Source organism: Parasteatoda tepidariorum, chromosome X2, assembly GCF_043381705.1.
Source record: "Parasteatoda tepidariorum isolate YZ-2023 chromosome X2, CAS_Ptep_4.0, whole genome shotgun sequence".
In the NCBI taxonomy this organism is placed as follows: Eukaryota; Metazoa; Arthropoda; class Arachnida; order Araneae; family Theridiidae; genus Parasteatoda; species Parasteatoda tepidariorum.
Genome location: NC_092215.1, coordinates 41,384,751 through 41,410,667, shown reverse-complemented (window position 1 = coordinate 41,410,667; position 25,917 = coordinate 41,384,751). Strand labels below are relative to the sequence as shown.

At 28.3% G+C, this 25,917-nt stretch overlaps 1 protein-coding gene across 2 annotated transcripts; it reads left to right on the top strand.

The window, feature by feature from the left end:
* Positions 1–4,067: 4,067 nt before the first annotated feature.
* On the top strand, positions 4,068–24,566 carry LOC107440223 (uncharacterized). Of its 2 annotated transcripts, none has more exons than XM_071188095.1 (9): positions 4,068–4,137; positions 10,162–10,238; positions 10,362–10,498; positions 13,593–13,645; positions 14,714–14,774; positions 16,917–17,002; positions 18,610–18,857; positions 21,567–21,730; positions 23,461–24,566. In XM_071188095.1, exons 2-9 carry the CDS (start codon positions 10,202–10,204, stop codon positions 23,503–23,505), a joined length of 831 nt encoding a protein of 276 aa, XP_071044196.1. In that variant the 5' UTR covers positions 4,068–4,137; positions 10,162–10,201; the 3' UTR covers positions 23,506–24,566. The 2 variants fall into 2 exon arrangements, with proteins under 2 accessions (XP_071044196.1, XP_015908567.2); XM_016053081.4 differs by having other exon boundaries at positions 4,086–4,233.
* The last annotated feature ends 1,351 nt before the right edge of the window (positions 24,567–25,917 follow it).

The following is a 25,917-nucleotide window of genomic DNA, read 5'->3' as shown; positions in this document are numbered from 1 at the left end:
GTGAATTTGATCAATATTGGCATTATTTGTATGTAATATTTACAAATAATAATTCACCATACCTTGCACAAAGTAGCCCCCACTTGGGGGCTACTTTGAGCAGCGATAAGAATTCAGTTTAATAATCATGCTTTTAGTAAAATATTGATATAAAATTGCTAACAAAGTTTATTGTTGACATTTTTAATAACAAAAACATCAAGATATGTAAAGATATTAGTTTGAAAATAATTTTCAGCGTTAAAAAACCTTTTTTTATAAAGAATTTTTTCTTAAAAAGAATGTTTATTTCAAAACATTTGAGTTTAAACAAAAGGAAACCATATGCATTTTTTGAACATTGAAATGGATGAAATTTCAAAAATAATAATTATTGCATATTCATTAACATTTATAATATTGATAAATTTGAACATAACATGCCTGAATGAACATGACAGAACTTGCTCTTCAGTTTCTGTCAAAATCACCTGATGTCCTATAAAATATATTTTTATGTGTTAAATCGTTTGATTAATTCATTGGAAAAATCTTTGTAGGAGTAAAATAATAGTTTACAAGCACGTTTCACGTGTTTCTTGTGAATTTTATTAGAGAGAGTATTTCTGTGGATTTTGTACTTCCGAGAAGCTTCTGCAATCGACTTACCACCAGCAACTGCTTGCAAACATTGTTGCACATTTTCTAAAGTGTAATCACGGTAGTTTCTCGTCCAAGGTATTTTTTTATAACGCCTGACAATTTTTCTGTCGAAAAAAAAAACGAATGAAACTTTGCACAAAGTAGCCCCACATTGCATTTTTTTCATTTTCCGTTTATTTGTTATTAATTTTCAAATTTTTTTAACACTAACATGATATAACTGTTTATTAATATATTAATAAAAAATTTCGCACTTACGACAATTGTTTTATCAACGTCTTTGCATTTCACAGCTAAAGTTTCCAGGCACAGTTTTCGAAGTCCGACGTTCTCGGAAAGGTGTTGACATTAGATAAACAAAACACACTCTGAGATTGTTTTAAAATTCGAAAATTGTTTTGTAGTAATAGAGGAGATTTTTATCTTCAAATTCCACACATTTTTAAAGTGAAAAAAACATAATACTGAATAGCAGCACTTGAAAAGTGCCAAATTCGAATTTGCACAAAGTAGCCCCCGCTGCGCAAAGTAGCCCCACATGACGGTGCATCAAAAAAAAAAAAAAACTACCCTGAATAACTTTTGATCTGATCTACATGTTATAGGACTCTTTCTTAGTGATTCGAGGGGATGACCTCGTGCTAATTAGTGTAGACGTTATTTAAAATTATGAAATTGGACTCAAAAGCATACTTTCTCTGAATAAAAGTAAATTTACTTACTAATTCAGATTTTTGACCCCGGAAATATAGGGGGCAGCCGAAATCTAGTATATATCGCCCCATAGTTTGGTTAGGAGAGCTATCCAAATTTTAATCCCCCTTAATGCTAATATTACTTTTAGTATTTCGCCATATCTCCAACTTTTTAAGCAAATTATTTCTTTCCTCAAAAAAACAATTATCTGTTTGAAAATATCATAGAATATCATAGAAATGAGCTGCAGTAAGCAGCTGTATATATCACCTCGTACAATAAGCTGTGGTAAGCTGCTGTGCACTTTTTAACAGGAAGTTGAGCAGGTCAAGAGCTCGAGATTGTTTACATTTATATTGAAAACATCAACCAAAAGCAGGCTTCCTAAAACCGGAAAAAAATTTAGAAAATTTCCGGTGTGTACTTCCGTTAATATTACGTTTACGAGGTGATGCGTGAACAAGCTTGATATGGATGGTGTTTTCTACACTAGGGAGCGCTGCAAGCTCTATACCGCCTAAACTTCCAGGTTACTGTTTCCGGTATATTTTAAAGCCATTTGACACACAACGTGATTATTGTGTTTTGAGATTCTCAATGCTAACAACGCTTGTGTTTACAATGCCAAAGGTGCTAACACTAACGTAAGATGGTGCACAGCTTGCAACAAGAAAAACATTAATAAACAAATGGAAAGAGGCCAAATCAGGACTACCAAAAAAAGCGAGTTACTCAAAATCCAGCAACCATGTCACCTTTTTTAACGATATATCTATAAGTAACTAAAGCGAATTTTCACTTCAAACTCACCAGAATTACTTAATAGCATTAATATCTTATGAAATACTCAGAAATTATCTAATTTACTTCTTTTATTGGAAGCAAAATTATTCGTTTGAAAATATCGCCTCGCAGAATAAACTGTAGTAAGCAGTTGCAAACTTTCTAACAGGAACTAGAGCAGGTATTGAGCTCAAGTTTGTTAAGTTTACATTTATATTGATAATATCATCCATTTTTAGAAGTTTCATTTTTGTACTTACATTTGCGCATAATATTACCGTTCTAGAGCGTTTTCTGTAGTGAGCCTTAAATAAATTTTAAAAAACTAACATCACAACATTTATAAGGTTTGCCATGTTTTGGAATTATACCCTATTTGCTATTGGCGATCGCAACGCTCAAATACGCCATCTGGGGAAAGACCGATTTCATGCCTTTGGCTCTTCTCCCTTCCCTCTCCTCCTCTCTTCAGTTGTATAGAAATGTACTACGATCCCACTACCCTCGTACTATTGATGTACTACCCTTTTCTTATTATTTTTCCTTTTTTTTTATTAAAAATATTTTCTAAAATTTCCGTGATGCTTTTCTTTAGAACTATGTTTAATGTAGTTTTCAGTTCCATATAGTTTTCCAACCTAAAAGATTTTAATCTATATGAATATCAAGAGAGAATCTAACGTACTTCCTTCCTCTATGACTCTCCACACGCAAATGGGGAAAGCCCGTGATGTGTTGTCATAGGTAGAGAGTTCTGCTCTACGCCACCTGCAGCCCATTTCGATCGCCAATATTTGTGTAAAATATTGGCGTTAGTTACTTTTTGGGTAGCATCAAGCACTATAACAAGCCAGTGAAGTTGTCCAAATTCGACTTCTACTAAAGCAAAACTAATTAAACTGAATTTAAAATGAAGGAACGTGTCATACTGTAAACTAACTAACTCCCTGGCATTACAGTCCATGTTGGACCATGGCCTCACTAATAATTTTCTCCAATGTCGCCTGTCTCTAGCGCTTTGTTTCCAGCTTCGGACCTTTAGAGCCTTAAGGTCTTTTTCCACCTCGTCTAACCATCTCTTGGCCAGCCTTCCTCTTTTCCTTTGGACCTGGCACTGCCTCCAGCATATCTTCTTAATGCCTTTGTTTTCCTCCATTCTCTGAAGGTGTCCTAGCCATTGAATTCTCTTTGCTTTTACATAATTGAATATATCTTTTCCTTTAAATAGTCTCGCAATTTCAAAATTGCACCGCCTTCTTCGTAGATCACCCTCTTTGACAGGTACAAAAATACTAGTTTCTTTCCCAGGTACAGCATTTTTTCTTCTGATCCATAGATAACGGTTGGTCTTATTATAGTTTCATAAACCTGAAGCTTTGTTTTCCGCGTTATTACTTTTGATGTTAGCAATCTCTTAAGTACAAAATAACTGCGATTTCCAACATTTAGTCTTTGCTTAATCTCTGGCATAATATCATTGTTTTCAGTGACAACTGAATCCAAGTACTTAAATTCTCTAACTCTTTCAAATTTTGTCATTTCATTAATTTGTAGTTCTGACTCCATATCCGTTCCCTTAAAATCCATTATCATGTTTTTGGTCTTATCAAAATTTATTTCTAACCAAAAAGCCTATCTTCTTTGGTTAAGTCCTTAAAAAGGTCAACAAGTGCATTTTTACTTCTTGCTATAAATATTACATTATCGGCGAAAGCAAGGACTTGTTTTGTTCTATTAAAAATAGTACCACCTCTATCTGATACTGTGTTATACTGCAAACACTACAAGTATATTTATTTGTTAGCCCGCTTTTTCAAAGTTGGACGTTAAAATAAATCGGAAGTAGTAGTCCGAAAGTGTTACGACGAATAGTAATCATTAGCGCCATCTGTGTTTTCTTCTAGTGACAAAGTAACCATTAATTCCATTGAGCAAAAAGAAAGAGTCAAAAGCTGACGAATTCTATTGTAAACAAACTTTCGTTCAAAAAAATAAAAGATTTTCATTAGATCAGCCGAAAATATTCTTTTTTTAGAAATTAGTAGAATGTTTAATGAATATATTCATAACTAGCATTACATTTTTTATTGTTGATTCTCAGCTTTAAATAAAGTTTGTATCTACGCTTAATTGATTTATTCTGATTCTCAAAATAGTAGATGAAATATATGTTATGAAAAAGAGCATTACTTATATATTGTGATTTATTAATTATCTATGCTAGTTAAAGTATTTTATGTGCTAAGACACAATTTTTTTTTCTCTGTCTGTTGTATACTGTTGAGATCAACTTGTACGCACTATCCAAAATATTTTTAATTTATAATCGTTTTGATTTCCAGAAGATTTTTAGTTTTCTATTCCTAAAATAAACCTAGCATTTTCGTTATCTACATATGCTTAAAATATAACTTTGGATTCCCTATCTAGAGATCTAGGTTTGAAAAAGTTTTCTTTAAAAATTCTTATTTAGGAAGGAAATTTTTAGTTTCATAAAAATACATTTTTTGTATAACTGTTCAAAGGTGCCCAAAGGGGAGGGGGATCGACATAGCTATTCTTAGGGTGGTTTCTTTTTGAATATGTTATTCAATTTCAAGTTTTAATGCTAAAAGTTAGATATTAAGGAGGCATATTTCCATTTTGTGATCTATCGTGCCAACTAAAACTGCCGAGGTGTCAAATATGGAATTTTAATTTGCAAACTTAAAGAAAAATATGTTCAGCTTTGCCCGAGGGAAGCTACGAATTATACCCTTTTAGTTAATCAACTTCTGTGATAGTTTCTTTTTAGTTTCTCATGGGACACTTCCCAGAACTCGCCAAGATTTGGTGTAGATTATGATTCAGAAATCTTCCTATATTTTTGATTATTTTAGGAAGCTTTTTTTTAATGTTTGGGGGGAGGATTATTTTTAAATTCTTTTTTGGCAGGGAATATTTTTCCAACCAGAATCGTTAAATATTCGCCAATGCACAAAATTGCTATCATGTGAAAAAAACAAGTCAGAGAAGCACATTAGCTTCAAGTGGTTTAGTTTGAGGATAATTGAACTTTATTGGCTAGGGCTTTAGATTTTACAAATTTTTTTTTAGTGGAAGATGCTTTTTTAACATTTATTTAGGATTCTTCTTTTTAGCCATGTTCATATTATGTCTTCAACTTAAAATTTCCATTAAAAGATAAGCACATTTATAAACAATGGATTGATTGAACTAAAATTTTAGTTTTAATTTAGAAGATATTTTTTAAAATCTTTTTTGCTGTGTTTATTATTTTGATAATTTTTGTGAATCTTTATTAGATCTGAAAATGATTTAGGAGTTCTCAAAGAAATCTTAGCTTTTATGCAACAAATCCTTATTTCTTATAACTGCAGTGTTAACCAGTCTCTTTTCAAAAATGGAATTGAAGTATTTTTCATATTTTATGAGCTAAACTCTAATTTTGGTAGAATTAAATTCGTTGGTATCACTTGAAAAAGAATTGGAAAGTAATGACAAAATGAATGACTTAAACAATCTTAATAGGGCAGGAAAAAATGATGTTCTCGCCCATAAATGAAGAGGAAAAGTTAGGAGCAAAATAAAGAGATGTTTAAAAGTTTTAAGGAACCTCTTCACTTATGTAACAAATTTTGTTTCCTGATAATTTTGGTATTTTATTAACTGTTAACAATTGTTATAAAATGTTTTGTGGACAAGCCACTTAGCTAAGTTAAACGTATAAATGACTGTTTCCATTATACTTCAGAAGTGGTATTCTCAAAGGTAAACAAAGAAAATGCATAAGAAAAACAGCCCAGAAAAAAAGGAATGGACTACAAAGCATTAAAAAAACTCATGACAAAAAATTTGATGTTTATTGCCTTAATTATTGATATAAATTAAAATATATTACAAATTATATATATACAGGGTGCGTAGCATTAAAGGTGCTCCTTTCATTGGATGTTTTTAAAAAGTGCTTAATTTTCCCTTTACCCTGTTGATTTTCACGTATTATGCAAAAAGACACTTTTCATATTGTTATATTCAATGTTTTCACAATTAATTCAACCCCAATCCATTTCGGTGTACCATCTGTCCTTTATCGTATGAAAACGCCATTCGTTTTATGATTCAAAATTTCATGATTTTTGACAATTGTCAAAAACTATGCCTGGAAAACTAACAAAATTAAAGTTTTTTTTTAACATGACGGTTAAATCCGGATCAATTGTCCAAAACTTGCCAACCCTGCCTAATTATAGGATATATTTTTTGAAGGTGCTTAAAAATATTTTCCAGTGCTTGAAAAGTGATTATTTTTTGTTGAAAATTTTGGCTATGCACCCTGATATATATATTTAATTCTTTTCATTTTATCAATTTATATATATATTTATTTAATTAATATATATTTTATATAATGAATATTTTGAAGTAAATTTATCTACAAGGATTAATGTGAACATTTCATGCTCTTATGAACTTAAGAAATTTATTAATACCAATAATTGCACTTATGGTATAATTTGATAAAAATAATGTTTTTTAGGTAAGTGTTTTTTTTTTTCAATTGTATATTATAATGAAATTATCCTTTTTGTAAATATTTTCATCTCATAAGATTAACAGCCTGAGAGAGTGCTGCTAATTGATTCATAATGTAGGATAATATACTATTTTAAGCAGGGTTGGCTTTTTGCCGACAGAAACTGATTTTTGCCATGTCAGTGGCAGAAACTGGTTATAACCGGTATAGATTTTGGTTTATTATATTAAACTCTGAAATTCAGTAATTATTATCATTTAACTCTTAACATTACTGAATAGAGCTATTTTCAAATAGTTTTTTTCTTTTCAAGACATAATTTGCATGGCAACAATCCAATTATTATAACAGTAACAGTTTTAATCTTTTGTGCATGGCAATGCCTGCTAGTTCTGCTGGATTTTAGAGAATCTTCTCAAATTTCTCATTTCGTGCATTGCAAATTGAGAAATTGTTCAGGTTTAGAAACTGCATCAAAACTTGTCTTTTGTTATAGATAACTGCCGAGTGCAAACAATGTAATATTTGAATTTGAATGGTGATAATTTTGTAAATAAATTGTACTTTGTTTAACGTTTAATTGTTTTTTCAATGAATTATCCATTGTATGTCAACCTCAGTAATTATTTTTATGTCATTTTCTGAGTTTCTGCCATGCAAGTTTTAACCGGTTTCTACCAGTGGTTTTAACCACCTCGGCAGAAACTTGCCAACTTTGATTGTAAGAGGTACATAATAAAAAAATATAACGTTTTAAAATTTCTTGTAATCACACATTAAATTAATGCTTGCATATAAATTATTTTTTTAAAAAAGGAACTAGTTACATTTGAGTAAATGTTTTGTAACATCAAAGCTAGGCCTGAATGGAATGAGTTTTTTAATTGATTTACTTTTTAAAGAGAACACATCACTGTTTTGTGTGTCTGTTTTGCATTGCGATCTTAAAGAGACCGTTTTTCCCCGTATTTATTCTGAAGATAAGTTTTTATAAAATATTTCTAACAATGAATCAATTATAATTCAGATATATCAGATATAACTAAGAAATTGTTGTTTAAATAAAATACTTATGCATAGTTTTTGTTGTTTGTCGAAATGTGGAGGGCGTTTCCCCTTTAGCTTTTAGAGAGGGAATGGGCAAGGCACCCCTGTTTCTGTTGAAGTTTTTTCTTTTATTTCGAATGAAACAGAGGTAATGAAATATTAAATGATTTAAAGAATAATTTTGAAAGCTAAAATGTTAACAGCTTTTTTATTCCCCATATAGGGTTTTGATCATTTCAAACAATTACACCACTTGTTTTCTGTAATGGTTAGTCATAGTTTGATAGAATTATAAATTTTTATCATTGAAATATATCTATCTCTTTATGATCTAAATACTTAGTTTTTGACAAGGATTCTAAAATATATGTATTAGTTTAGAGCTGTATATATGAAATACTTAGTATAAATTCGTAAAAAAAAGTGTATGCATTCAAATCAAGGTTTGATTTAAATTCATTTAATTTCAATTTTTTTTAAAATTATTGACTTAAACTAAATGGTTGTTTTTTGAAAATAAATCATTTATCTATATCTAAAAACTTACCTAGCATATTAAAAGTGATCACTTATATTTTTATTGATTTTCATAGTTTTAAAATTTATTTTAAGTAGAATGTTTTAAGCTTCAATCAACAAATTTATAATAGTACTTGGTGAACTCAGTTTTATTAATTTCTTCCAATTGACATTTTAAACTTTAATTGTTTGACTCTTTTTATATCTATTTTGTTTAGCTTAACTGAAACTATTGAGGCTTTTTATTGTTTTGGTGTATTTCTTTGGTGCCTCTTGATACATATTTTTACTCCCAAAAAGTGAGATTTTTAAGTTTTTTACTGGCATAAAAGCTTTTACCTCCCCACTGTGTGTTTCTGGAGTTTCATACTGTATTTTAGAAGAAAAACTATGAATCTAAAGATCTTACAACATCAATCTTCATATTTTATGTAATTTAATAATTAATAATATTTTATAGTTTCTTTTTGAGACTTCAAAATTTTCAGATCTCTAAATTATTCTTCTTGTACTTCTCATTTTCTCTCCTGAGTAATTCTTTTCTTAGTTCTTTGTATAATTCTTCAGCATTTTTTGTGTGATGGTTTTGAATTGTTGCTGAGCTTTATTTTTATTGAGATTGCCTTCCAAATATTAAGCGTCAAACTAATCCTTATCCTTTTTTGATACATAAAAGAGCTTTTTTAGTCTTTCCACAATTATCTATTTCAGTGAGTTCAATCTGTTCTCCTCTCTTCAGTATTATTGCATGCATTCTCTCTCTTAATTTAAATTTATTATCCATTATTTACATTGGTTTACTCAATTCTTGCAAATTTGTTGATTTAAATGCATCATATTTTTTTATTATCTTATTTATATAGTCTATATCTAAGCACCTAGTGGGCCGAGTCTGCATTTGCTCATCTGTAACTAAGCCATCAAGTTGTTCTTGTGTCTAAGATCTACCAGTAACTTGGTCAATTTGATTTGTGGTATTTCTGTCTGGTGATTTCCAAGTTGTTTTATATGTCTTTATTTTAAAACATGGTACCTGGGTCTTCCAACCATAAGGTTCGGTTGGATACAGATGCAAAATTCAACCTCTTTCCATTATCATCAATTTCATCATGTATACTAATATTCTCTGCTGGTCAGTCTCAGGTAACCTGTGTTCTCAATTTTTGCATTGAGTTTCCAATTTTCATTTTTATGTCACTGCCATGGATTTTTAGGCATGGATTTACAAGAATAAGCAAAATATGCACTTTTTTTTGAATAAACAAATATTTTAATTTTTAGACAGATTCAGATTTTGGTCCACTAATACATCAAGTGTAGCTACAATGTAGAAAATATAGTCTAATAGATCTGTCAAATTGCAATCAAAAATTAGATCCTTTTTATATATTTTTTTAAAAACTTTTTTGCTATATGTTGGGAACTAAAATTTAAGAACTATCAACTAAAAAAATTCAAACTATTATAAAGAAAAGCTGCTGTTTCACTTTGGGCCTATATCTTAATGATGATCGTCTTAACAATAAATCTTATTTTGATTTTAATAATCTTAACAATAAATCTTATTTACCTCTGACTTTTTATTTAAGTATTACTGAAAAAATTATTTGATAGTGAAAGGTTCAGACTTAAACTAAATTTAGTGTCGCAACAGCCCATCAAGAGCAGGGCTTACTGTTGCTATCCCAATTTTCTTGACCTTAGGTTGTGGGCTACCAGAGTAGATGCTCCGATTAGATGGTTAGCCAAACCTGGAACCCCCAGTGTTTTGCCCCAAGCATGTTTGGTATTAATTTTATTGTCCCACTGATGTAAGGAAAGGCTGAAACTTGCCCGGCCTCAGAAATTCAGCCTCAGAGCTGCAGTACGGAAAGGGGCATGAAGTGCTACTAGATTATATAACTACCAGACTTATATACTAGCTTTTGTATTTTCAGAGTTACATTGAAAACAGTATGAGTTTGCAGAGAAAAATGCATGAAGTGTTTAAAGTCTACTATTCTAAAACAACTAAGTAAGTATTTATAAATTAAATTTACATTTAATTTGCATATTTACTAGTTTTCCTTTTGTGAGATCATCATTTTTTATAAATTACAATAAAAGTGACTCATAACTGCATTTGCTTTCATAATAGTGACTCTTAACTTATCAATTACTTGTGAAAGTATGGAGAGGCCTTATTTGAACAAACCAGTTTTACATAATAAATATTGTTTGAGTAATAAAAAAATGAATGATCATAGAATAGAGGAAAAAGCAAATGAAATGTTGGTAAGTTTTTCCAGTTATTGAAAATGGGTTAATGTTGGAGAATGTGTTTGAGATGACTGGCATGCTACAAATAAATAAAAAGCTTAAATTTTTAACCAAAAACACAGTAATAAATAAATTGTTGATAAACTTCGGCTATTGTTAAGAATGACTATTTGTGATGAGTATGTTAGAGATAACTGGCATGTCAGAGCTTATTAAAAAAACATACTAGAACTAACATTTTTATTGGAAAACACTTGACATAAAATGTTGGCAGTTTCTTCCCTTCAGAAGAATGACTAATATTGATTTACTTGACTAGTATTTACGTGCATGATCTTATTAAAAGACATTATAGAAATATGATTTTCTTTGTCTGCATGTTTTTCCATTCTTGAATGGTTTTCTGAATGGCATGTATAATTAATGATAAATTGAGCTATATTTTTTTCAGAAAATTGAAAACCTGTTTTTTTATTTAAAAATTATTTGCCATAAAAACTTTTTATGTGATATTTTCACTTTTATTTTAATTAAATAAAAGATTGATTGGATTTCTTTTGAAGAGTTTTTGTTTTCTATCTTTTACCACTCTTTAAAGGAAATAATTTGCAAAGTTCTTATTTATCTCGACTTGGAAGAAATCTAGAAATAAAATATATGCAGTGAAACGAGTTGTGCAAGTAATAAAGTTAATAAAGATTATTAATATAATATAATAATAATTTATATATAGATATAATTAATTATAATATTATAGATTATTTATATTATAGATATTATTATATGTTTAAGAAATAAACTGTAATACATGGGAAATTATTGTGTGAAAATGATTACAAACAAGTGCTTTTTATTTCTAGGAATATGTTCTTTTTTTATGGAATAAGTTTTTTTTTCTGGTAGTCACTTTCTTTAGTATATTTATTTATAATAAAATTTTCAATATGAAAAGGTAAAGACAGTTTGAAAAAGTTATTTAAGTTTATTAGTCATTGGATAATTTAGTTTGAAGAAACTGTTGCACTTAATATTATATTCAAAACTTGTCTGTCTTGGTTGATTTTTTAAAAATTTCTTAGTAAAAGAAAAAAATTGAATAAATGAACAATTAAACTCTTGCTCTTACTTATAGTATTCAAAGTATATTTACAGTATTATGCTTATAGTATTCAAAGCCTTGCCAGCCTTGGTTGAATTCGGGTTAAACTTCTTAGTATTTTAAAACTTTAAGGGAGAAAAAAAATTGGATATTATTGAAACTATAAATGTAAGTGTATCAGTTTAAATGTAGTTTTTATTTAGTTATTTTTTTATTATACTTGTGAAGTTACTTACAAAGTTAGAATTAAGGAATAATTATGTTCATAATATTGCATTTTAAACCTGTAATATAGCTTACTCCCAGATAACAAAATAGGTAAGTACTTTATTTTTGTCGCTCTAGAGCAACACAATTAAACAACAAAGGATGAAGTAACGTTTATTAACAAGATACAGAAAATCAAAGAAACACAGACTGCCACCTAGTGTCATTAAAAAGAAAAATCTTTGTAGCATCATTTAATAATACACTCCCCTACTGCAAAAAGGGTTTTACTTTTTGAAACATAATAACTGTAACAATAACATATCCATCAATATAAATTTTTAAATAAACTTTTTTTTTCCAAAGAAAATTTTAACTTATCCACTAACAGCTTTTGTTAAGAAATCAGAAATATTGTCATTAGTATTATGATAAACTGTCTTTAAAATTTTATCATTAATCATATCTCTAACAAAATAACATTTTAAATTTGCATATCTAGTTTTATTTGATTTACCATTATTTAACCAATCAATGGATGCTTGACTATCAAAATAAGCTTCAGTTGAAACTTTAATGAAATTTTTACCATTAATTTCACTTAACATATTTATAATCTATATTAATTCTCTTGCTGTTTCAACAATAGCAAATAGTGCTGCTTCACATGTTGAGAGTCTAATAATTCTTTGTTTTCTGCTTTTCCACAAGATCAGAGAAACATCTAACTACACACCCTGAAAAGGATTTACTTCCTTAACCTTTTCTCCAGCTTGCATTTGCTCTACAGTTTAAAAGTATTTATCATAAAACAAAATTTTCCCTTTTGAACCGTTTAGCCAAAATGTAATGCCTTTTTTCAGGACGTTTATTAAATTGTGATAAATAACTAGTTATGAATGAAATATTTGAACTGTTAGTTAAATATAAAAGTTCACCTATAATTTCCTGATAATCTGTTTGACTGACTAAATCATCTGGGATTAAAACATCTATCCTCACCTTATATGTAGGAAGATTGGTTTTCTTACATTTTTCTAGGTCATATTTGTTTATTAATGATTCAATATACTGAGTTGGGGATAAATAATTCCGCTTTTATGATTTAAAACTTACCTAGAAAATTTAGAATTTTCATTATTTTCATTTAAATCAAATGGTTGCTTAAGTTTAAAGAATATATCCTCACATAATTTAGAATTATTAGAATATATTGCTAAGTGATCAACACACATACAAATAGCAAAAAAATCAATTTTGTCAGTTTTAGTCAATACACAATTATTAGATACAAGTTGGTTGAAGTTAATCTTTTTAAGATCTGAAGTTAATCTGAAGTTGGTTGAAGTTAATCTGAAGTTAATCTTTTATAGTTCATTTTTTAATTTGATATGCCAATTTCTACCAGACTAAGGTAGACCATATATGCTACAATTTAATTTACTAACTTTGTTCTAACCATACTTTTCTTCATATCCAGGTGGAATTTCCATTTATAGAGTTTCTTCAATATCTCCATAGAAATAAGTTCTAATATCAAAAACTTGGACACACATAAATCAAATTTTGCAGATAATGATATTGATAACCTAAATAATTCTATGTTTACAACAGGGGAATATAATTCTGAATAATCTACATTTTTAATTTGATTATATCCTACTGCAACCAATTAAGCCTTTAATTTTTTTTGTCATTTACATTTGTGTAGTATTAAATGATGCGACAAATGCAATTTTTTTCTGGAGGAGGGAGTAGAATGTTGTTTGTTTATGCTTATACTTTTTGTGTTTCTTTCTCTAGGATACATCTAAAAATGAATGCTTTCAAACTGTTGAGAGAAAATTTCCACACAAGTGAGTTATGCAAAAATAATTTTATTAATAACTTTAAAGTCAAATGAGTTAAAAGCTATTGGTTTATAATCAATAGCAAAATTTTTTATTCACTTTTTATTTTTGTCTAAACTTTTTAGTGTTCAACTTATATTATAATTGATATTATACTATAAATAAATGAAATAATAATTAAAATTATTACGTTGTATTCTGAATCTTCACTGATACATTACTTTCCTATAAGTAAAACATTGGATATAGCTGTGGTAGGTTTTAAACACATTTTTTTCTTTTCTACTTCTATATGAGTGATTTTTTCCCCCTATTTCTATATGAGATAATTTTATGTTTTTTTGTAATCAAAAATAATGTAACATATTCTCCAGAAAATGTAACATTTGTGTTGCTTATCTTTACTCAATTTTTTTTCCTTTTTAAGAAAAATATTTCAGCTTTCCAAGTATACATTTGAAAAGCAATAAATTTATTATATTATAAATATTATGACTGGCAGCTTAATTTGAATGTGTAAGATGTCACTTCTGTCATTCAGTTAGTCAAAGTAAATTTTCAATCTAAATACATAGGGCAATAAATATATATTATTTATATTTTTGTAGCTATATATTAAGGTTACAAGAAATGCATAATAATTTACCTTTTACCCTTTTTATATTGTTATAACTCCTTAGAAAAATTTTGTCTCTTAGTTAACTTGTTGCTACTATCTCTTAATATAAATATTATTAAATTGGCTGTTAAATGGGAACATATTCAAACCAAATAGTAATAAATTATTATGATTCTGTATTCTTCATATGCATAGCAAAAGTATTTTATTTCCAATATATTCTTCTCATATATTTCCAATAGTTAAGTTTTGAGGTTTAAATTTCTCAGATTATAGAATTTTTAATAAATTTTTAAATATTTCCATTTTAAAAACCAGTATGTGTGTACCAGCTGTATCCTATTAATCAGTGTATATGTATAAATAATTAAATGCTTGAAATATATTATGTGTTTTTTTATGTGTGCATTTTTCATATATTATAATAAACTGCATTGATTTTATTATTATTACAGACTAAAATCTATCAATAATCTTTCTTCACCAAATAATAAAAGCAAGAAATTTTCAAGCAAAGTAAGTGACTTTTAAAACTTATTATCTTTGTTACCTTCAATTTTTATTTCTTAAGAAAAGTTTGATACTTTTACACTTTTTCTATTTTTTAAGAAAAATATTTATTTTGATCAAAAAATATTTTGTAGAATTGTACACAACTGCTATGGTAATTTCCACCTGAACTAGAACAGTCTATCACTTATGTAAGAACTTGTAAAAAATTAAGCAATTTAAAAACAGATCTATGAAACTTGGTATCTATTCTTGATAGTTTTGCTAATGCTTTAGGAATCATATTCAATATAATTGGTAGAGTTATTGTGAAATCTGGCAAGTGGGGACATTCTCTAGTGCAAGGATGCTTAAATTGGGTTCCATAGAGATTTTGCTAGGGTTGCAGAAAAAATCTAAATTTTCAGTGCATGAGGGAAATGAATAGCTGTAAACTTTATAACGATTTAATATATTTGAAAATTTGCCTGATCAACTTAATTATTCTAAGCTTCCTATAATTTATAGCCAACCTACAAATTAATTTTACTTTGAATAAACTTTACACAAATTAATTTACTTTACTTTTATAACATGAATGTCAAAACATGATACATTAAAATTTCTGTTTTTATATAGATTTATTTTATTTATGTACATGAAGAAAATGAACTTGAAAAATATTTCTACTTAAATGTAAATAAAGAAAATATGGATCTGCTAAATTGCTTTTTTGTTTGATATTTTTAAAAAATGTATAATACAGGGGTCGCATTCCCCCTGAAATTCATAAAATTCCCAAAACTATGTGCAAACCCTAAAAATCTAATAAAATTTTGTTGGTGTTCCTAAAAAATTAGAGTTAAAGGCTAAATATAAATATAAAAGCAATAATCTAAAATATAAGAATTTAACTACATTAATTAAAACTGTTTTAATTTTGCCACATGGGAATTCTGATCCTGAGAGAGGTTTTTCAATAAATAAAGCAATGCTTAATGTGAGTCACCATAAGAATACTATTATGTCTCTTAGACTAATCAAAGATACCATTCAAAATTATGGAGGAGTGTTGAAGATCACCACAACACTATTGAGGGCAGTAAAAGAATCTCACAAATCATATCAAGAATATATTAGAAAAATGATCATGATTAATTTGTTTTTCTCTAACTTCTTATATAAATTGCTAATTTTAAATCTAATAATATCACACAATAGTTTTTCTTAATAAAGTAAGGTAAAGGGTAATAATAAAGTTTTGATTAAGAAGGTAAAAATTAAATAAAAATCCAAGTTGGTGTTAATTTATTTTTTTCTCTTGATTTATTCTCTCTTTTGCCTGTTCCTGAATTATGCACTTAATTTCTGATAGGTAATATGTAAAGTTGAAATTTAATTTTTACACTTAAGAGATTCCATTCTTGACTTAATAAATTTCAGAGCTTTATTTTATGGCTTGCAATTATTTATGATATGTGTGGATGAATTGTAATAATCTTCTGTTATGTAATAAACTACCGTGTGATCTGTTTTTATCCTAGCAAAATCATATATTACCCTTAAAATTCACCTAAAATTTTTTGAAAAAAGTTCCTAAAATTACCCTAAAATTTTAAAAAACTTTGCTGCTACCCCTGTATAATATAATTTAAAAAATTCTGTAGCAGATCTGAATTGAATTAAACTTTTTATTTATTTTATTGATAAAAATTCAATTTTCTGCTTTAAAAGCATTCTGTTTTGATGTATGTAATGTAAAATTTCACTCATCTTTAACATTTTATGGTAAATAAGATAATACAAAAATATTTTAATCAAAATTTATATTCTTTATGATGTGACACAAAGTCCCTTAAAATTAAAATGTTAAAAAAAAAATAGTCAAAATTACAAGGAAATTGGGACTTTGCTAGTAAAAAAATGTCTCAGGCTTCTTGATCTTACCTGTAGTGAAATTTTACCAAAAATCAGAAATTAGTTCTTGTCCAAAAAAATAGACTCAAAACAAAATACTTGAATGAATTAAATAGTTCAAAAAATTCCAATTCTTTTTTACTGTCAATTATTATGCAAAACTTAAGAATTTTTTATTTAATTTTGCTTCTCAATGGATTTAAAAAGGAAATATGATTGTGCTTACTTCATTCAAAATTTTTTCATTTTTAGATTCCTGTTCTTAAAACATCACAGTTCAATAAGAATGAAAAAAATGCCCAACTTGTTTTTGACTCATCCATATCTGCTGCTGATCGGTACGATCAACTAATTTATATCTTCATGTATTTACTATAAAGCATTTAATTTTCTAAAAAAACATAAAAAGTTTTGTATTTTATATTTTATACTATCATAAAAATATTTGAAGGTAAGCAGTGTTTTTGAACAAAAGAGGTGGACAGAGAGAACATTTTTGAAGTGTGGCTTACGAAAGCATTCTACATATATGCACTAAAATTCTTTTATTGTAACATGAAGTTCAAAGTGTTTTAAGCAATGATGGGTGGTATTTAAAATGCTTATGTAGTGTATCTGCCAGTACAAAAATACAATTCCAATTCACTAGTATATGACGTGTTAACTCAATTCTATGTTAGTGTACCTTTTCATAGATGAAGGTTGACATTATCGAAAACAACTCTTCCCACATTGGTGACATTCGAACGTGATGTGAACATGCCTACCTTGACAGAAACTCTCACTTCGAAATGAGCATGCCGATCTTGAAAGTAACGCCCATTTCAATTTGAATATGCCTACTTCGATGGATGGTCCACATTGAACAGTTGATTTGTTGCGGTACCTTTTCATAGATGATGGTTGACATGGTCATTTAATATTATCCCCACACTTATATTTAATGATTAATTTGGTTTTTTGCTTTAATAAAGTCCAAGTACTTTTTTTTTAATTTTGTGTTACTGGATGTGAGTAATTCAACTTCTTGCTAATATATTGCTGACTCTTTACTATTACTAACAATAACTGTATATTGAAATTAGGAAATATAAAATTTCTTAAAGATATGAAAAGAAACCTTTCATTCTATCAATTTTTTATGAAATATTTTTAATGTATAGTTGTTCTAAAGTATTTGGTTAATTGTCAAATTACTTGGTCTAGTTGTGCAGAAATTTCCCTACGTATACTGCTAAATTTTTACCAAAATTTTCTTCCGTATTTTAACTTTAAATCATATTAGAAAAAATGGCTTCCTATGCTGAAAAGTAAATAGATATTCCACAAACTCATTTTCAGATACAGGCTGGTTTCTTTTCCACTTAGCAAGCTGTTGTTTATTGATATCATTCAATGGATAATCTCTGCTTGGAAAGAACAGTTTAAAACTAAAAGTTCAAACAGTTTAAAACTAACTAAATTTCAAGTATGACGACAATCAACATGTGAAATATGCTTTTTATTTGCATTTTATTTCATTTCTAAATATTCAATAATTATTTATGATTTAAGCATAGATGGTTCTTCAAGTATTTTCAATCCATTAGCTTTCAATGCATTCAACTTTGCATTAATTTTATGAGAATTTTATTTTTTACTATGAACTGCTGAATATTATATCTTTTCTCTATTATATTATGTAAAATTCTATATTTGTAGTTAAAGGTTTGTTTTATAACTCAAAGCTTTCATATAACTAAAATACTGTTCACTATTCAGTAGTAAATGCACTCTTTGTAGCCTTTCTCTGTTCTGAAACAAATCGTTCAGAAAATATTAGCACATATGGAACGTTAGATTCAATTAATCTAGAATTCAATTAAACAATTTTGTAAATCTTATGATTTAATTATATATTACTCTTTGTGTTACATGGTGCATTTTTTATCTTTTAATGTTTTAGGAGACAAAAATTTCAGCAGAGTCGTCAACGTCTTACTCCTCCTCAATGTAACATTTTAAACAAACAAGCCAATTTACAACCTTTGGAATTCTACAAAAATATTCCTCCATGCTATTATACTAATTACTTTAACCAAGTTGACAAAATCATGCTTCCCTCTATGTATGTTTGCAAAGATGTCTTACCTCCAATAAAGAATCCTTCTTCAACTGAAATGGAGAAAAATAGCTATGTGCCAAAGAAAAAAAGTGAGAGCAAAGTGATGTTAATTATTTAATACACTAAGAATTAGGATTAAAATATTTGTTCTAACTAGGTACTTATATGGTTGCAGTTACAACATATACGCATTAATATTGTACAACTATGAATATTTTATCATTGGTTAAATGTTTCTCTTTTTTGCATTTATAAGAAATATATTTTAAGATATTTTCCCTTTTAAACTTACCCAAAGCATTTTTTCATTAATAAATACCTTGGAGTATTTCTGTTTACAACTAAAAGAAATAGTAGTTTAGTTATATAAAATGAATAATAGTTCGGTTACTTCAATTATATGAGCTATACTATGTATGTTTACAAAGATTGTTCAGTTGTATGAACTATTAGGAAAATGCTTTAATCGTTCAGATACTTTTTCACAAAATGTATTCTATCTATAATGCATTCCAATTCAGTTGTCAAATAGTAATGATCTATTTTGGCAAAGATATGAAATAGTCAATTTTTCTTTATTCTAGATCAGAAAAAGTACAGATAAAAAATATCTGGTTGATTTGATTAAAATTTTGTATGTTATGACAATATTATTCTAAACAGTATGGATTTTAGGATCATGCAAGTTTATGAGCTCTTTGAGTGCATAGTCAATCAAGACATCGCTCAAACCTCTGGTGGAGAGCTAGGGAACTTTCCTGAAAACAACAAATGACAAAACAACAGTTGTATACATAACAAGATGCACTTTAAATCTGTCGTGGTTGAAAGTCCTCTCATTGATTAAAGTGTGGATGCTTGCAGAGAAGGGTACCAAATCAGGTGCTTTACATGTCATCTGATCAAGGTTAAAATTCCATAGCATTTCTACCATAGCTGTTAAAAGATTAAGCTCTAAAAATAACCATGGCTGGGTGATGTGTGCGTGTGGAAATCTAAAGTAGTAACTGCCCCTAAAGGGATAAGACCCCTTGAATTAACAATATAAGTGTTGCAATATCAAAAAGGAGCACTCAATTGTATTTTTCTAAATTTGGGGGTTGTAATATTACCAAAAAGAGTGTGCAGTCTTAAATGTTTAATGGATTTAAAGAAAGTTGTAATAAAGTAATTTTTTTCCTTAAGATTAATTTAACCTCCCATAACTTTTAAAAATGTTAACAAATTTGTAAAAAATTTTTTAAGCTGTAGATGTGAAAATTTTACTGTACATTGACTAGTTGATTCATATTTCTTGTATGTTTTTTCTTAGCATATTGTTTCTTGCCTATTTGGATTTTCTTTTTTGCTTTTTAGTCAGCCATATGTTATTCTAAAACATGTTAAATGTCTTTTGATTTTTAATATATAACTATTGTTTCACATCTTAGTTTTAATGTACAACACAGGAAAGTTGAGTTAAGGGATATTTTATTTTGCACTATTTAGTTCAATTACTAGGTTTTTGTCTAAAAAGCATAATCCTACCTACAATTTTTGCTATTGTTAAGAAGGATGCAGCAAAAGTTTTATTTTTTATCTAAGCAAAACTTGAGCACTTAACACATGCTAGACGATTGTACAATACAAAGATCTGTTAAGAAATTCCTAAAGCTGTATGTTGATTTGAAAATGCGTTTCAGTTATTCAAATCTGTAATTGATTCTAAAATAGGTAATAGTTTATTTAAAGTTAAAGCAAATATTTTTAACTACTGATTATTTATAACTCTTTTACATTCTCGTTGAAATCATATGCAATTTTTCAGAAAATATTTAACATCTTCTTTTGATAAATAACTGGTTACCATTAGTTATAATTGCATTAGAAATTTTTTATTGTTAACTTCAATAAATATGGCATGGGGTCATTAAAGTTTAAATTACGAGTTCTGAAATATATGTAAAATTTTTTTGGTGATTTATCTACCCTAAAACATTGCTATTATATCCTTGGATAGCACAAAATTTTCAATATCACAAAAAATCCTAAATTCCTTAAGCATTTGTAATTCTGGTAATAGAAAAAAGCTCTAATAGCTGAGCTGAATACATTTCTTGGTATCCTTAGATTTACGAAAAAATGTTTGATCGCCAAAGATGTCTCCACTCAATTTTTAAAGAATTTAAATGATTTTCTTGAACTTTATTTCTTAGACTTTTTTTTAAAAATAATTTTCTGAACCATTTCTTAAAGCGAGATTTCCATGTTTGTGAGATTTCCAAGTTGCCTAAACTGTCAATTTCTAAAAACATATAAGATATGATTGCAGCCTGCTTGGGCTGTCCATATGATAGTCCAAAACTTTCTATTTTAATGAATTTTAAAGAAAGATATACTCAATGAAGAATTGCATACTGTAGATAAAAAATTTGCAAGAAGTATTGATTGGGATGAATCAAGAATATTATATGAGGTCACAGCATGAGGCAATGCATCAAAAAGGAAGATGGCAGAATTGAAAAATAAAACAGAGATCTAAATGCAAATGAAGAAGAAAAAATAGTATCATCGTTAAAAGTTACTACTTTTTTAAGTAAATACATGTTACATTCATGTTGGCATTTCAGCTCTTATTGTTTTTATACTGACATTTTAAAATATTATGGTTTTTGATATTTTAAATTTTTGATGCCTCTCTCAACTGATGATCTCTCAACTTTCATCCCTCCACTTTGAGTTCATGATGCTGTGGTTAATATGTTTTTTTTAACCTTAAATTATTTTTTTTCATTAGTGATTTGAAATCATTCTTTTAGCTTTACTAGGAGAAATAACTCATTTTCCTGCACTCTGTGATATCTTTCCAAAGCCAATAAAAAGAAGTAACATCAGTTCAGTTCCACGTTTACCATCAATATTTCCTCCTCCCAATGCTCCACCACCAAGCATTTCAAATTCTCTGGAGAAAGAGGAGCATAAAGTAAGTTACTCGAATTTTATTTTATGTATGGTAAAACTTCCGTTAAGCGGACATTCTTGGGATCAAAAAAATTGTCTGTTTACGGGAAGGGTACCCTAATAACGAAGTTTAACACCGTAAACTGTTTTTAGAATATTTTCAAAGATATAGAAATAATTATATAATCTAGAATAACTATCAACAAGGATATTTATTCAAGCTTTGAAAGAGATAAAAAGGAATATATGCAGAAGTTTGATAAAAATACATAATTCTAGATGTAGCTACAGATAAATTAATATAATTTTCCTATTAGCATAGACACTCAAGTTAGACATATGATACTGAATAGGAGCTTTCAGTCCTCAGTCGGTTTCAATTGTTAGGTTTACATCCCCTTACACCTACCTATCATTTGATAGGGAATGTGGTTAATACCTTCTTGAAAGTAAACCTCCCACGATTTACAGAAAAATAAGCAATGCATACCTGTAAATTATGAGGACTTATTGAGTTGATTATTCACAATTGATCATCTATCAAGTGTCTGAATAAATGTTTCATTTATATGAACACGGCAAAGATTATGCTTCTGTTCTCTTTTCTACCCCAGCTGTGTTAAATACAGTCTTTAAATTGATAAGAAAATTAAAGAAATGTTCAATGAGGAAGAAGCATTGAAAGCATTTAAGATGTCATTTCAACTTGAGGGATCTCATAACCTGTGTGGTTCAGATGCAACAATCAAAAGATGCTGCTGTCCAAATTATTTCTGGAGAGCAGTATTATTTTCTCTCCTTTCTTTACAAAGATAAGGCAAGGTGACAGGAGAAAGATTGATTCTTCCATAGGGAAATAGCGTAACAATATTTTTAGTTATGGAAAAGGTAAAAAATTTACATGCTTCAAAAATGGTGAAAAGTTGCATTTTTTTTTTTTTTTTTTTAAAATTTAGAAAAGGTAGTCTCCGATTTGAAGAGATAGAAAATAGCGTTTCAGGGCCAAAAGGACTGTCCTTGTCCGGTTACGGGAGTGTCCGCTTTGCGGAGAATGTACATAATGGTTTATTCATAGAAGATTCCTGGGGACTTAGAAGTATGTCCATATTGAGAGGCGTCCGTTTTGCGGGAGTGTCCATAACAGGAGGCTTCACTGTATATGTATTATTTAAGTCTTTTACATTTTCCCTTAACAACAAATTTCTAAGAAAGTTTTCTTGCTGAATTTAACTAAAAGAAACTTTTCATTGAGAATCATATGTCCAAATTAAAATGATCTCAGTTGATTTTAAAAAGATATTACAAAAGGTGTGTCATTGATTTTTATTAATGCAAGGTTTTTAAAAAGATTTCTATGCTTATTTTCCATTCTTTATGTCATATAAGTAAATACCTTTTTCCTCGCAATATATGTGGTTATTAATTCTGAAAAAATAAAACTGATTGCAGTTTTAAACAGATCTATTATCTATGTATATCTTGTTTTCAGCTGGAATAAAAGGTTTTTTATTAAATATCCTGAAATATTTGCATCATTTTTTTAATGATAAAGCTGTAACAGTTGTTTTAAAATGCTTATTTTATATTAAAGTTATCTACCTTTTTTTTTTACCATTGACAGTAAAATAACAGTCTTTAAAAATATTTTAGTATCCCAAGAAATTTTGTTAGATTTTCTTACTACATTTAATAAGAGTTTTACTCATCTTGTTATTTGTTATGACTATTGTAATGTATTTATATTTATTTCAGTTAAAGAAATATGCTGATGGAAATCAAGCAAAAAGTTATTCATAAGGCGATGGAATGAAATATTTCTTTGTTTTGGAGACATGACCAGTTTGTGGTTTCAGGAATTTATTCTTTTACTAGAACATCATCTATTTAACAGAATTCATGTTTTGTATTTAATTTTCTAAGGAATTGATTGTAGTACAAAAGACTAATTTGTAGTTTTTAAAAATCGAAGTTTAAGTTATATACTGTCTTTTAATGCGAACATTAGTGTTGTACCTTGCAGCACTTTCTGCTACAGATTTTTTTTCCTCTGCTGAATGTAACTGTTCACCTGACTAAAAAAGTTTGTAAAATATACCTTATATGTTTTTCTAAGTATTATTATTATTATTTTTTTTTTGTAAACTCATACTTCTATACATTTAAGGAAAATGTTTTTTAAGGCAAGGAATTTTGTTGTATTTTGAATCACAATTTGTTGCATTTTGGACTATTTGAGATTACACCATGGATAACATTCATTTTGAGTGCTCATGTTCAAATTTTGTTAATTGATTGAGGCTAAACATTCATGGAACTAAAACTTCTTTTTAGGAATTCATTCTTATTAAATCTGTTTTCATTTAAAAAGAATATTCCTATTTCCTAAAATTATTTAACAATGCTTGACAGTGACAGTTGCGAAAACTTTGATAAAGGCTTTACGTATTATATTTTATGCAATATCATTTACTTATATAAAAATAATTGAAGATTTAGCTAATCTCAATAACATAATTTAGGGTATCTTTAAGGCATAATTATTTTAAACCTTTTATCAATTGTCGTAATTATTACAATAATTTATTTATTTATAGTAATTAAATAGCCATGCGTTTTAAAAATTAGTCAGAAAAAAGATATATGAATCAAAAATAATAAAACAATCAAGTAAATAAAATAATAATTAAAATGAAAATATATGAATAAATAAAAATTACACCCATAGAAACAGTTCAGTCTTTGTTATATATAACAAATATTGTGTATTATATGTTATTGTGTATTTTATGTTATTGTACACATAAATTTTAAATTGTTAACTTATTGCTAAAATTGAAATAAATATATTGCCTACAGTCCATCCTTGCTTTATAAATATTTTATATTTCTGCCATGTACATTTTCGCACTGCAATTTGTTTTTATTTTTATCACAAGTAGATGTGAAAAATATATGATTTCATATGGAATTTTCTTTTTGTTCAATTCAATGCATGCACGGCTGGGAAAATTCACTTGGGGTGAAACTTGGTATATCGGTTTCTTACCTTACGAGAAATCACCTTTTAAAATGACAAAGCACGCTACTCGACAGTCAATTCCAAGAAAAACGCTAATGAAAATTTCAGCATGCTTTATATCCTAGTTAAATCTTTACTTCCATAACACACAGTGATCTAGTATAAGGGAACCTGCTTAACAAAGTGAAGAATCATGCAGGGGACATTTCCTCCTCCATCTTTTTCAATGATAATTTTTTGTTTGCAAACAGTATTAGTTTTATTTTATTTATTGTTTTTTTTAATTATTAGATATTACTTGATGCTTAAATTAGAGTATTTTTAAAAAAATATCTTTTAGATTTAAAATAGTATTAATTTCAATATAAATTAACTTATTTGTGTTAAATATTACTTGTCATTTAAACTATATGAATAATTAAATCTTTCAAATGAAGGATATTCCTTCCTTCCTCACTGGCTCGACAGCCCAGGATGGGCCTTGGCCTTCTCCAGTAGTTTTTTCCAAGCTGTCCTTCTTTTGGCAATGGACTTCCAATTCTTTATTTTTAATATAGATAAATCTTTCTCCAGGGTATCTAGCCATCTGAGATTTGGCCTGCCCCTTCTACGTGTTCCTGTCGGCCGGGCATCAAAAATCTTTTTCACAATACGGTCTTCTTCCATTCTTACTAAGTGGCCTGCCCATTTTATCTTTTGGACCTTAATGAATCTTATGATGTCTGGTTCATTATATGATCGATAGAGTTCTAAATTTGATCTTCTTAACCACTGACCGTTTTTATTAATTCCTCCAAAAATGCACCGTAATATCTTTCTCTCAAATATGCTCAGCATTTCTTCATCTGCACGAGTCAATGTCCATGTTTCACAAGCATATGTTAAAACTGACCTAATGAGGCCTTTAAATAATAACAGCTTTGTTTTTCTCTTGATTACATTTGATCTTAAAAACTTTCTTAATCCATAAAGGCACCTATTTGCTGCTGTGATTCTCTTTCGTATTTCTGCAGTTACATCGTTCCTGTTATTTATTTCAGAGCCTAAATACGTGAAGCTGTCCACTACCTCGAATGAATGTCCCCCAATTTTTAGATGGGTACTCCTGTGGGCTGTTTTAGTACAAGGCATATATTTAGTTTTATTTTCATTTATTTTTAGACCCATCTTCAGGGCCTCTTTCTCTAAAG